This window comes from Micropterus dolomieu, linkage group LG15 (genome assembly GCF_021292245.1).
Source record: "Micropterus dolomieu isolate WLL.071019.BEF.003 ecotype Adirondacks linkage group LG15, ASM2129224v1, whole genome shotgun sequence".
Taxonomy (NCBI): Eukaryota; Metazoa; Chordata; class Actinopteri; order Centrarchiformes; family Centrarchidae; genus Micropterus; species Micropterus dolomieu.
Window position 1 is genome coordinate 6,939,402 of NC_060164.1, and position 14,037 is coordinate 6,953,438.

Genomic DNA, 14,037 nt, shown 5'->3' on the forward strand with positions numbered 1-14,037 from the left:
TTCCACACACATACACAAACATAAATTAATTCTTCATTATTTTGCTTAGGAGAGCAGTTTTCACAAGCTCACATGGGCTCCAGCAAGCTAATTAATACAACTTTACCAATGTGTTAAGGTCAAAATGCCTAAATGTATCATGCAATCAAAAAAGAGCTACAACATGCCAGCAGCCTTGTGAAGCTGTAACGCTCATTTCACTTCAGAAAAACCCTTACCTTTAGGCAAATCAAGTGTTATGTTTGGTTTTTGAGTTTGTGTGTTTGGAGATTTGCATGGCAGTGGTTACTGATATTTTTGGCCTAAGGGTGGTGCTAGAGGAAAAGTTATTGTGGTGAGACTCATGAGAATCTTGTGCAGGCTTGGGAATCGTGTCATGTTGCCTAAGATGTTACCATGATACAGAGAAGATGATTCTACAATATGGAGTGTATTACAATAAATTACGATACATCACAAAATCTATGTATAACATCTCTGTCACATGGCAAAATATTATAATATTATATAAAGGAAATGTTGGTTGGATTCACTAAGTGTCCAAATCAAGTCAAGTCAATCTACCAAGCAGGCAGACAGGAGAGAGAGTCTGACCTACTGTCTTGGAGAGGCACAGGCTGTCACCTTTGTCTTACTTTAGCTCAGCAACTGACCCTATAATCACTTGGGGAAACCTGTGTCATAGTAGCCCTAAAATGCCTTCAAGCTGAGAAGTCATGACACTTGTGTTTCCAGGAAGTACTGTCTTTGCAGAACATGTTATCTGGTTTTAGAGACATAAAAAAAAAGAAAGGCCTTTTTTACAGAAGACATTTAGACATGTTGTGGTAGGAAAATTAATGATGGCTGAATTGCTTTTAGCTGCTTCAGTATTAAGGTCCCGGTCACTGTCACATTGTCATGACTCACTGGGACACTTGAATAGAATAAAGCAATGGTTAATGTTACTAGCAATCCCTGGGGGTTTCCTACTAAAACAAGTGAAATTGTGTTAAAGAAAATCTGTAGAGGCCAAGATATTATTACTTTTTTGTCTGAATATATATAGGGGTTTAATGAGTGAAACGCTGGATCCTACACTTAATATAACGCATCTCAATAAGAGTCTCCACAGACCATCTGGGTTAAATGTCAAGTTTTAAAATGACATTTATACTGTCCTTATTCCCTTTTGTTTATGACTTGATTATTATTATTATTTACCAATTTAACATAATAGTATACAGTATGTACTTAAAGATAACAGGCATTTTTCACAGATAACCTTCACGTTACACTAGGAAAGTGATAAAATATTGGCATGTTGGTTCACTGTCATGGCTTACTGGATGAAAAGAAAAGCTTCTCTCTGTAACTTCCTTTTCCAATGTTAGACACAAGTCAGAAAACATATTTGAGAAATTTTATTTACAAGTGTTGCTGAAGACAGGAATCACACATCTGTTATGAAAAGTATAACGTTCAGAGCACAATCTACATAGTTATGTGAATTCTTTGCAGTTTAAAAATATTTTGTTTCAATGTACAGGTATGACAAGTTTTAATTAAAAAAAAGGCATTTTTAAGGAACAATCCAGGAAAGAAATCCCATATTTTGTCACTTACTCTCACTTGTGGAATCCATACTTTAGCTTTGGCTTTCATGGCCCAAAATTACATTTAACACTTTACATATATTTACTTACATTTGTTTGTTTCACAAATCATCTAAAAAAATGATTTAGGTGATTCGGGTAATTTGGGTGAACTGACCCTTTAAAGCAACCAGTCACAAGCTTGAAAAATTGGCATTTAACCTCAATGGCTCTGAATAGAAACAAAAAACAGTGTACTGTATGGTGTGCAATGAATTAAACATTAATATTAGCCTATAGATACATCATGTTACATCATGCTTCAATTCTGTTTCAATCTCAGGTTTGTTCATCATGGATACGAAGTTCTATATAATTACATGGTTCACAAACATGTAATTATCAACATCTTTGTTTAACATGATTGTGAAACAATACAATATATTGTATACTATATTACAATTTTATAGACTCAGACAGCTTTTCTATTACACTTTCATCTATTCACATTTTGTCTTAAAACTAGCTAACATTAATGTAATGGCTGTCAGTGCTGTAAAAAAGGCAAGGACAGGTCTCATCACAGAAACAATCTGTTGCAAACATTGCACTTAACCCATGCAGTCAGTAAAAACATATCTGATTACACACATGTAGTCTAAGTCTGCATACTTTTCACACTCGATTCACCCAGTAAGACGTTTGTTGGTCGTGGCACACATTTGGACATGAGGTTTGCATACATTTTTATCACTGGTAGTTATATATAGTTAGTTATGCTTTAAAGATCAGTGTTATTTTTGAAGCATTTTTTGTTGTATCTGTTGAAATTCTCTGTGGGGTGGGATTTCTTTCAGTTGGATACTTTCAAAATCTTGCTGTCTCTTTCTAGTTTCAACAACACTGCATATACCCTAACTTTAATATATTTATAGCTCAAATCGACTGTAAACTTTCCTCGTGTTCCTCATGCTCTGAATCCTCTCCAGCGCCTTCTCGCGCTCCTGATTTGACCTAGGCGGATCTCTGCTGAATGACCTGATCCCTCCTTCTTTCTCCCTTTTGGCATTTTTGTCAGCTTTGTCTTCTTTCTCGTCATCAGTGACAGGAGCCTCTTTGGCAGCCTCGTTCCTGCTTTGGTTATTAGCAGAAATTTGCTCTAGAAGCAGCTTTGTATCGTCTCTTAGGTTGCTGCTTGAAAGCACGTTGGCAGTTGATGTGTGGTAGCGAGACTGGCTTGATTTTGGCTGCTTGGACTGTGGTGACGGAACAATGACTTCATCTGATGTGATATCTGACAGTCTGGAGCAGTTATTTTGCCTTACTTGGTCATTTGTTTTCTCACTGCAAACCAATTCCTGTGTAGTCGTTTCATCAACCTTATTAGTAGCCTCGTTGTTGTCTCTTTTTTTCTCACCATAGTCAGGCATTTCAGACTGTTTGCTTACTTCATTCTGACCATCCACCTTACTATTTTCAGCAGGTACAGGTGGCTCTGAAGGGTGGGTTTCAAAAGTCACAGATTTCGGAGGTTTGCTTGGCAGATCCGGCTGAGTTGGGACTTCTGAGTTAGGCTCAGTTGGGCTGGAAGTTTCTGCTGATGGCCACATTGGTGTTTCGTTTGAGTCTGTTGTAACCTGCTTGGGAAGAGTGTTAGTGTCTGAGGGGCTATGCAATGCAGACAATGTTTTTTCAGCCACAGGGGTCAAAACCAACCCACCTGACTCAGTTAGAGGAGAAGAACACGACATTATTTCAGCAGGAGTGGGAGTGAAAGGTCCTGTCAGATTAAGTTCGGAGGGAGGGGTTGCTTGTATTGGTGTATCTTGAGGAGATGCAGTTGTTTCTGACTGGGAAGCATTAGGAGTAAAGTGTGAATGGACAGGAGAACCTTTTTCTGCTGCCTCATTTTTGTCACTGTCCTGATCCTGCAGGTCTGAAGCAGTTTTGGTATCTTCAGAAGTTTGCTGTGCCTCCAGAGAGCTGAATATCAGAGAGGAAGAGCTCGTCTGTAATGCTGCATTGAACTTTCTATGAACTGACTCCTCCCTTTGAACAACAGTAGTTATTGGTTCCTTTTGCTCCTCTGCCTTTTCCTCTTTAGTTGTGGATGATGATTCTGAAGGTGTTGTTCTGCATGGCAGTTCATGCTCGGTTGGGACCTTTGGGGTAGGCTCAGTTGGACTGGAAGTTTCTGTGGATGGGAGCATTGGTTGTTCGTTTGAGTCTGTTCTAACCTGCTTGGGAAGGGAGTTAGCATCTGATGTTTTGTGCAGTGCAGACAATGTTTTTTCAGCCTCGGGGGACAAAACTGAACCAAATGACTCGGTTAGAGGAGAAGAACATGACACTATTTCAACAGAAGTGGGAGTGACAGGTCCTGTCAGATAAAGTTTGGAGGGAGGGGTCGATTGTATTTGTGCATCTTGAGGAGATGCAGATGTTTCTGACTGGGAAGCATTACGAGTAAAGTCTGGATGGACAGGAGAACTTGTTTGCGCTGGAGAACACTCAGGTGAAGGGTCTGCTGGGGAGGGAGTAGGAGTCATAGTTTCCTTTTGATCAGATCTGGATTTATTTTCCAGATCAGATGCATTAAGTAAATATGACTCAGGAGATGGAGGTCTAAGGCTGGGAGGTGTGCTATCAGCTTTGAGATCCTTTGGTGAGCCAAGAACCTCAGATTCTTCTCCCACACCCTTTGAGATATGGTCTGATGGGGAGGGGGTAGGAGTGATAGTTTCCTTTTGATCAGATCTGGATTTATTTTCCAGATCAGATACATTAAGTAAATATAACTCAGGTGATGGAGGGCTAAGACTAGGAGGTGTGCCATCAGCTTTGACACCCACTGATGATCCATGAACCTCAGATTCTTCTCCCACACTCTTTGAGATAGGGTCTGCTGGGGAGGGGGTAGGAGTCATAGTTTCCTTTTGATCAGATCTGGATTTATTTTCCAGATCAGATACATTAAGTAAATATAACTCAGGTGATGGAGGGCTAAGACTAGGAGGTGTGCCATCAGCTTTGACACCCACTGATGATCCATGAACCTCAGATTCTTCTCCCACACTCTTTGAGATAGGGTCTGCTGGGGAGGGGGTAGGAGTCATAGTTTCCTTTTGATCAGATCTGGATTTATTTTCCAGATCAGATACATTAAGTAAATATAACTCAGGTGATGGAGGGCTAAGACTAGGAGGTGTGCCATCAGCTTTGACACCCACTGATGATCCATGAACCTCAGATTCTTCTCCCACACTCTTTGAGATAGGGTCTGCTGGGGAGGGGGTAGGAGTCATAGTTTCCTTTTGATCAGATCTGGATTTATTTTCCAGATCAGATACATTAAGTAAATATAACTCAGGTGATGGAGGGCTAAGACTAGGAGGTGTGCCATCAGCTTTGACACCCACTGATGATCCATGAACCTCAGATTCTTCTCCCACACTCTTTGAGATAGGGTCTGCTGGGGAGGGGGTAGGAGTCATAGTTTCCTTTTGATCAGATCTGGATTTATTTTCCAGATCAGATACATTAAGTAAATATAACTCAGGTGATGGAGGGCTAAGACTAGGAGGTGTGCCATCAGTTTTGACACCCACTGATGATCCATGAACCTCAGATCCTTCTCCCACACTCTTAGATATTGAGTTGTTTTCTGATTCAGGAACATCTTTTTCTAAAGATGTAGGAGCACAAGATTCTTCTGTCTTTGAAGTGGATTCTAATGAGGATGTGTCCGGCTCTGAACCAGCAGCATATCCATCAGGAGAAATATCAGATCCCACATGTGCAGACTCAACTGCTCGGGTCTCGTGTGACATCAGTTGGGAAACAGAATATAGATGAGCTTGGGTAGATTCACTTTGGCTGATAGCAGAAGCTGTTGATTTTTGTAAAGATTCCTTAACCGACTGGGAAGGTTCTGCTTGTGGGGGGCTGACAGACTCCTGTGCATCTGGGGACAATATGCTGGAAGTTAGGGTTGAGCTTGAGTCTTCTGGGGTAACAACAGAAGATATGGTCTCTGCTGGAGTAGAAAGAGGAGCAAAGATTGAGGGTGAAGGACTTGGACTGATCTGTGACCCAGAATCTGGCAGAATGCATTTTACTGATGGGCTAGAAGAGCTTAATTGTGATCCAGTTTGTTGTTCAGATAGATGTGGAGAAAACGAGATGCTGGTTTCCAACTGAACTGATTCAGGACTTTGAGTGTTAGAATCCAATACAGCAAATGCACAAGTTGGTGCTACCTCCACTGAACTGGGAGTGAGTGAGCTAGAGTGCTTTGAGGTAGAATCTAGACAAGGGCTTTCACTTTCATCAGTACCTTGTGCAAGAGAAGGAACATTAGCAGGAGTAGCATGTGTTGGTGTAAGTGGATGGCTGGATCTACTCTTTTTTACAGAAGGATCTGACAGCTTTGATTCTTCTGGTGGTTTGCTCTGAGTTTCTATTGTTTCTACAGAAACAGGCAGAGCTGCTGCAGAGTGGCTGTTTTTAAACTCTGTCTTCTCTGAATCAGGTGGAACACTGGTTTGTTCTTTTTTACAGCTTTGGGAGGCATTGGGATCATTCTTGACCTGACTGTCCTCCTTGTTAGTCTTATCACTGCCATGTAAAGGTAGACTGACTGACTGGCATGTTTCTGTAGATACCGCTTTCCCTGCATCCTCTGCAATATCATTTTTTTCTGATAAACCTTCGGCTGTAGACGTATCAGCCATCAGTTCTGAGGTTTCTTTTGGTACAGATTCCTCCTTTTTAAGAGTGGTATTGTGTTTTAGTTCAGTTGGCGGTTTCATTGGTGCCTTCTCTTTGCTCTTTTGAGCTTCTGCAGCCTTAGCGGATTTGCGTTTTGCTGCTAACTCTTTGAAAAACATGAGCCTCTTATCAGGATCACTCATATCTAATGGACTGGTGAGCAAATATCTGGGTGGTTGTGCTGGTGGATCAGTTTTGGGCAGCTCAGCTTCAGAATGCTTGGATCGGGGCACTGATGGTGAAGAATTTGCTTGCTCTACATCTGGCAGTTTTAAAGACTCTTGTACTTCACGGTTTTCTGCAAGATCCATTGAATTCAGATCCTTTGATGAATCTTTATCATCTGCTTTACTGTTTCCATCAGCTGGTTTGGATGAGTCAGTGGCAGAGTTATCAAAGCTAGCTGGCTTTATGTAACGGCTCCATTCAAAAGGTTCCCTTGCAGCAGACCTCCTTTGTCCCAAAACATGTGCAAAAGGCAGTTTTGTCTGTTCTGCCTCATTTTTGTCACTATCCTGATCCTGCTGGTCTGAAACAGTTTTGGTATCTTTAGACGTTTGCAGCTGCTCCAGAGAGCTGAATATCAGAGAGGACCTTAATCTAGAGCTCCTCGGTAATGCTGCATTGTATTTTCTACGGAACGACTCCTCTCTTTGAAGACCAGAAGTTTTTGGCTCCTTTTGCTCAGCCTCCTCTGCCTTTTCCCCTTCAGCCTCCTCTGCCTTTTCCTCTTCAGTCGTGGATTCTGAAGGTGTTGGTGCTGCCACTGCAGTAGGTTCATTAGTCAATTTCCTAGTCTGTTCTTGTGCAGTCATTTTGGCATAACTTGGCATCTGACTTGCCCTGGGTTTTGCAGGAACCTTAAACTCTCTGACATTAGGGATTTTAGGGACTGATGAATACATGCCAGGTGCTGTTTGCTGTATGAGGTTAGAGGACTCTTCAAAAGGATCTGGTGCATTAGGTACCGCCAATGGCAGGTCTTCATCTCCTGGATTATCACATGCACTGAGGTATGAGCTAATCCTCCAGTTTCTTAGCCCCTGTTTCACCATAGGATCCTTGCGGTCAGTGTTAGGCTCCTGGAAAAAATGCTTCTGATCAGTTGGATTTGAGGGGGTGGGAGATGTTTGGCAGGCATATGGCTGGCCTACACGCAACCTTCTAGGGTGAGAGGAACTAAACGGTACATCTGCTACAGGTAGTAATTTCTCTGGTCCCTGGTCAAAGCCTACATTTCTGGTAGATGATAAATAGTTGAGCACAGGGTCAAAGTTATCAGGTGGTTCCATCTCTTGTGTTAAACCAGGGTCAGAATACTGATCTGCTGAATGATAGTCTTGGTTCCAGAACTTGTCATAGCCACTGTAATCTGGTTCTACTCCTGGTCCTGGATATGGTTGCTTCCCCCTTTGAATCTGCCTTCCCTGGTCCTCAGGCTCTGGCAATCCCTGTTGCTGCAGGAATGGGTAAGGGTATCTACCATGAAGACCTTCAGCATAACTGTGACGTTTGAAGGTGGGATTTTCCATCATCCTGGGGGTGCCCTGATCAAAAGCCGGATCCATGCGTGATTGCTGGGATGGAAACCTGTTGTACATATCTGCAGGGCCGCGCAAGAATTCCTGCCTTTTAAGGGGCTTCATTCTCCAATCCATATCCATACGTTCGTCATAGGAAGGTATCGCCCATTCCTCTGTATGAGCAGCGTCCACTGATGGGAATGTCCTTGGCTCTCTGTACAGAGAAGTTATTTCACCTGGGTATTGCCTCTGTGGTAAAAGGCTGAAATCTTCCACTGGAGCATTTTCAATCACCAGTGGTTGGGACTGAGCAAACAGAATACGGAACTCTTCATCAAAGGTCGATACAAGTTGTCCAAGGAAAAGGTGGGCCATACAGCGGTGGAGCTTCTCAAACGACCACATGAAGCTGGACAAAAGACATGACAATAAGTATGAAATAAACAAATCATAAAATACATCATAAAAACACAAATAAATCACTCCAATTCTTGTGTGGTATAAAATGAAAGAAATGTGGCTCTCTGTGGCCATTTTGAATGGGCTCACCTGTAGTTTCCGCTTAGCACGGCCCTGCAGTCTGTCAACAAGAAGCGATCCATCATCTGGCCATTGAAGGACTTCCCTGAGCGGCACTGATACGTGATGCCAGACACTGTTCTTACACGTAAAAACTGCAAGACATATGTCAAATCACCCAAGGATGAATTTTAAGCTGAAGCTGTACATATAGTGATGTTAATATTTTAATAGGTAGGTGGCAGCATTAACACTACAACAGTTACTACATTTTATATCAATGGGAAAATATTTTTTTATCTATACGCTACTTACTGTATATATCAGGGACAACATCCCTGACATATTTAGCTGGCTCGTGTCATGTCAGCGAGTGGACAGCTGCATCAAACTTGTGAGAGGTGGGAAAGGAAACATTGCGTGGTGTGCAGGGCTGTGATTTTGAAAAAATATCTAATTGCAATTATTTTGAATGATATTGCAATTGCGATTCAATTTGATAGGGAATGAAAATTTTTACATAATTATTCTCATTTTCATTGAAAAACATATGTAAGTTATTATGGTATGATTTTTGCCAAAGGATCTGTAAGTCTGTAGAATTTGATGTGTAGGCCAGGACATCTCTCTCTCTCTCGCCACGACAATATTTAATTTAAAATTGTATTTTGATTGGCAATATTGCGATTTCGATTGATGGTTCAGCCCTAGCGTTGTGGTGCTACTTTTCACTTTTTTGGATGGACTATTTGTGACTAGAAAGTGCCACAAAGAGTGGAAGTTGCTCTGGAAAAATCCTTGTCTGTTTGAGAAGATTAAGAAATCTTTCAGAAATTGCAAATATGGGATAGGTTTTATGTTGTTGTCTTTTAATTTATTTCATTTATATTATGTTATAATCATAGTATTTTTGTAATATAGCACAAACCTTTTTATTTAATTGTACTCATATTTACTTTTGTCATACATTTCTTATTGATGGCCGGTATGTCTCATGTGATTTACCTTGACCTTACCTAAGTGTAATGATCCTTTTATTTCAGTATTGGTATTGTTAAAACAAACAAAGAGTATCGGTATCATGTAGAATTAAAAAAGTTTGTTATCGGCAGCACACACACAGTCAAAGCGAACAGGTAACATGATACAGCATGCAAAGTACATGACAAACAAAGCAACATACAAGAAAAAGAAAAAAACATCATAGGCAGCATCGAGGGTTGACAATATTAGTCATGATATACAGCATGTAAGATTCACATCGCTGGACAAAGCATAATGAAGGTGTTAAATTTCTTGTTCTCTGTTGTTTAATACATTTCTAATAATAGTTCTCTCAGATCAGTTGGAAGTGCATGCCAGCCATGTGATGTTTAGAAAGAACAGGCTGATAAGTTTCTTTATTTGTATGATGGAGTCACCTCTAGCAACAGCTGTAGTGTACAATACTTTGTGACTTTCCTACACTTTTTTGTCTTTTGCGGTTAGCCCCAAACCCAGTCATTCCTACTGTACTTGTTGGAGACTATTTTCAGCTGCGGAATAATACAGCAGCAGAACAGTCCCACCAGTTCCCATGTTCATCGTAATGAAGTAGAACATGAAACCCAGTGAAACAGTGTGGCTCTAAAATATGTTTAGAATATATTTATGGCACAGAAATCAGCTATATCAAACTTTAGATACACAAACAGTACTTGTTAGTAGGATTAAATAATAAATATTTTAAGTATTTAAAGATTTTACAGAATATCTCTAGACTTATCCTTAAAGCATTTTTAAAAACCTCTGTAACATTTGATTAGGAGATGTCAACAGCATGTTTTTTTAGCTTCTCTAGTCAAACTGTAGCCAAAGTGAGATGAATATTAAAGTGAATGTTACTGCATTCATGACTTCCTTCACTTGTCCAGACCATTAAAAATTCCAAATATTCAAACATATTTACTAACTCATTTACTGCTAATAATATCTTTTTAAAAGAGTATGTGAAGGAAAGGGGAAGAAATGTAATACAATTTAAATGTGCAAGCAGCCTTTTCTGTTTTGGCTGTTGAATTGAAAATTATAATACAGCTTTACTACATTGTATCATTACATGTACCTCAGTGTAACATGTACTCACTTGAATGCTCTGGAGATCGACCCTGCAGTTGGACACCATGTTCACGAAGTGATGTACATTGTGTTTATCTAGAAGAATGTAGACGGCAACATTCCTCATGGCAGCATTGAGAATATCCGCAAACATGTCAACATCAGTAAACACGTCCATCACTATAGCAATCACCTGAGGACATAAAGGACCAATGTAAAAACAACAGTCAGGAGAATGAAACTTGAAAAACAACTGTGGCATTTCTTAAAGAAAGAGAAAGATCAACCTGCTGAGCATTCTTGATAAGTCGTCTGGCCTGCTCCTTGATACTCGGCATGTCAGGCTCAGGGGGGTTGACCAGAGTGGTGACCTCTGTCGGCCCAATGAAGTGATGCAGCTGAGGCCAGCCAAGGTCCAAACCTGGGGCGTCCAGGTCAGAGTGAATTGGCCAGTAAGTGTCTGAGGAGCCATCTACCCCAGTCTCCAGAAAATGTTGTTCAGGGTGGCTGCTCTGCTGAGGGACCTGAACAGAGCTCTGAATATATTGAATCTCAAGTGAGGACAGGAAGTCCACCACATCTGCTTTTTCAAGGAACTGATAGTATCCCTCCAAGTCCTCCTCAATCAGTGCGTCAATCGCCAGGCGGTACTCTTCCCGATAGTGAGGAGGGAGGTAGTTAGGGTCCAAGGGGTTATCCCCAGCAGAGGAACACTGAGAGCGACGCGCCATACTGTAGTCTAAAGAGAGGGTGAGGGCAAAAGGAGACATGATTAATTTACTGTATACAGTATGAATAATGTTCACACTGCACGTCTATTTCAGTGTCATAGTTCTGAATGACAGTTTAATTAGAGCTGAAACAAATCTCAAATCTATGTCTATATGATAGTAAAAGTTCAAATATCTTTATGTTTTGGATACTTTGTCCAACAAAAGACATTTTGAGGACATCACTTGGGCTCTGGGAACTTGTGATGGAAATTTTATATGGACATCTTATAGGGCTAAACAATTAATCGATAAAAAACTAGCATAGTTTATTGTCTTCCAGAGTAATTATATATGATCACATCCTTTGGTCATTTTACATACCTGTTGTTATCCATGTGAATGATTACATGCGATGTGATTAAAAACTAATAAAATACGTTTTTGTTTCACATGTTTGAAGCGTTTTGTCAGATGTAGTGCATTATCTCATAAGTGATTTTGCATCCATTTGCAAAAGCCTACTTTGATATATATTAGTATCAGGAAAAAAATCTCTTATTAAAATGATATTTATGTCACCAAGCCTACAGCAAATTTTAACCTAAAAAGCTTGAATCAAAGGGTCCAGCTCATTCTGCTCAAATCTGCAGTTACAAGAGACGTTGCAGGGATCCTCTCAGTTATATTTCTGTAGGAGCAATAATGGATGAGAGAAGGTAAACTGTAACCACGGGTTATATGGGTTAAGGGTGTGGCTCCTCCCTCTGGCCAGAAACCCAACACACCATTTGCAAGTTCATGTAAAGCCACAAATATGAGAAGTGCTGATGGGAAACATAACAGGCCAAATAAAACAGCCCCCCCAAAAAAAACCATCAACAGACAAGTCAGAACAACGAACTTCAGAGATTAAATAACCCAACAAACGGCTGTCGGTCACTGTTGAGTGCTTTAAGTCCGTAACACTGTAGCACAAGTCAATATGCAGTGTCCATATGTTCATATCCCAAACTGCATCCACGTAAAACCGTAGCCTACAGGCCTACTTTCGTCAACTTACCTCCGCTGATATACTCGTCAGGATCTTCGTCGGTTAAACTTTAAACCAGTCATCTTGCCTTCTTCACCATGTTTTTTCTTCACATCTCCGTCGCGCTTTCAGTCCAGGTGGGACTTGTCGAAAGTTCTGTGTACCAGTGGTTTTCCCCCGTCACCCAGCTAAACCAGTTTATTGTCATGCTTGAGGCGTGTTGGCGAGAATATTTGAGCCAGAGAGCACACGGGGAAAAACTGCTGTCGACACTCAACGCCCCGCCTCGGATTCAGTGTAGCTCCGCATTTTGTTCACTTCTGCTCAGCTCTGTGTTCATGCATGTCCTTCCCATAGACTGTATAAAACAGGTCCTGACTGAGGAAACTGAACTCTGCACATCTGTTATCTGTCTCCTGAAGCTAGTAGGCCTACTGCTGATATCAACTCTGATGAAACCACTAACGTTGCATCAGGTAATGCTCCCCCCCCTCATATTCATTAATTACATTCTCATTTTCCTCCCTCCTTTAATGTATAACCTAACTTCAATGTGGAGCCTGATATCTAGGGAAAATAATTATAGTGTCATTCTTTTAAATTGAATGAATATAGACAGATATGAATACAGATCTACTGTCATAAAAAGTGAAAAGGATACTACTTTATAGGGAGGCACCCTATAAAGCTTATAAAATGCAACTAAGTTGCTTTTTTAATGGTTGATAAATAATCTCGTTTTTTATTATACCTTCTTATTAGCTATTAATATGAAAGTTATGAAAAATCCCACTAATGGATTACCAACAGGTTACAGCAGCAATTGCCCTGAGGTCCCAAGTTAAACCATGTGGCAATAACTTTTTTGCTAAAGTATTTGGTAATGTCTACCACTAAAGCACAATTTAACTAAATTAAGGTAAATATTTTAGGCCTCTATAAGTTTCCGTTTAGTTTTTGTGTACATGGTGCATGTTCCAAAATACATTTTTGCTCAGTCAAATCACCAGAAACTCATTATTCGCTTTTGCATATATGAAAAATGGTGGTCAGTAGGGGCCCACTGCTCATTTATGCTCAGGGACCCCATAACAAATGAATCCAGTCCTGCTTAAATGGTGACTTATTAGACAATATTTTGAAAAGGGGTGGCACCTAATTATAGGCATTAATAAATCATACCTAATCATGATTACATTTGGAGAGGAAGTTGAACAACACTAGAGAATTACATTTAATTCTTATAGGCTATTATGATTTTCATCAGTACTGGAGAGGAAATTGTAACTGGAGTGACTGGGAAAAGTGAAAAACAGGTTACAGATTACCTCGTCAACTGTAGTCTCATGAGTTTTGCCCATAGACCCTGTTCCATTTACATACACAATGACATCTATCATTACACTGGGGCAAAATGTTCCAACCTGCAGAACAGTTTGAATGAAAAGACCAATGAGATGCTCAGAAGTGGCCAGGTAACAGAACTGCACTCAAAATGGGAATTCTATCAGACGACCAACCTCTAGAAAAAAGTGTTGTGTGGCTTTGAGGTTTGAAATACCTGGACGGATAATGTGTTAACCAAACCTCTTAATGTGATGAGCATATCAGAAAACAATAGAGGTACTTAGTGAGGATCATTACTATAAAGTCTACGCTGACGTCCTTTGATGAAGGTGTAGTCTAGTAACACAAACAAAAGAGCAGAGCAGGCTTCTTCTGCCAACATGGTGTCAACATGCAATCTTTTGTTTCTCTTTATGGTTCATTAATAGTCTCTCTTGCACCATTAACAAGTATATTACCAGACA

The 14,037-nt window shown here is 40.4% G+C and overlaps 1 protein-coding gene across 3 annotated transcripts; it reads right to left on the reverse strand.

Annotated features, from left to right (window-relative positions):
• Window positions 1-1,388: 1,388 nt before the first annotated feature.
• On the reverse strand, window positions 1,389-12,575 carry fam83ha (family with sequence similarity 83 member Ha). Of its 3 annotated transcripts, none has more exons than XM_046070003.1 (6): window positions 12,257-12,575; window positions 10,771-11,222; window positions 10,512-10,676; window positions 8,417-8,541; window positions 5,206-8,276; window positions 1,389-5,016 (listed from the first exon to the last, which is right to left on the reverse strand). In XM_046070003.1, exons 2-6 carry the CDS (start codon window positions 11,212-11,214, stop codon window positions 2,504-2,506), a joined length of 6,318 nt encoding a protein of 2,105 aa, XP_045925959.1. In that variant the 5' UTR covers window positions 11,215-11,222; window positions 12,257-12,575; the 3' UTR covers window positions 1,389-2,503. The 3 variants fall into 3 exon arrangements, with proteins under 3 accessions (XP_045925959.1, XP_045925960.1, XP_045925958.1); XM_046070004.1 differs by having other exon boundaries at window positions 1,389-5,008; window positions 5,198-8,276; XM_046070002.1 differs by having other exon boundaries at window positions 1,389-8,276.
• Between the last annotated feature and the right edge of the window lie 1,462 nt (window positions 12,576-14,037).

Excerpts from the sequence above, each read along its gene's own strand:
- fam83ha (XM_046070002.1), bottom strand. The coding sequence starts at position 11,214 with ATGGCGCGTCGCTCTCAGTGTTCCTCTGCTGGGGATAACCCCTTGGAC. Across the intron at positions 10,677-10,770 it reads TTATCAAGAATGCTCAGCAG|GTGATTGCTATAGTGATGGA; the intron begins GTTGATCTTTCT and ends TTATGTCCTCAG. Across the intron at positions 8,542-10,511 it reads TCGATCTCCAGAGCATTCAA|TTTTTACGTGTAAGAACAGT; the intron begins GTGAGTACATGT and ends TATGTCTTGCAG.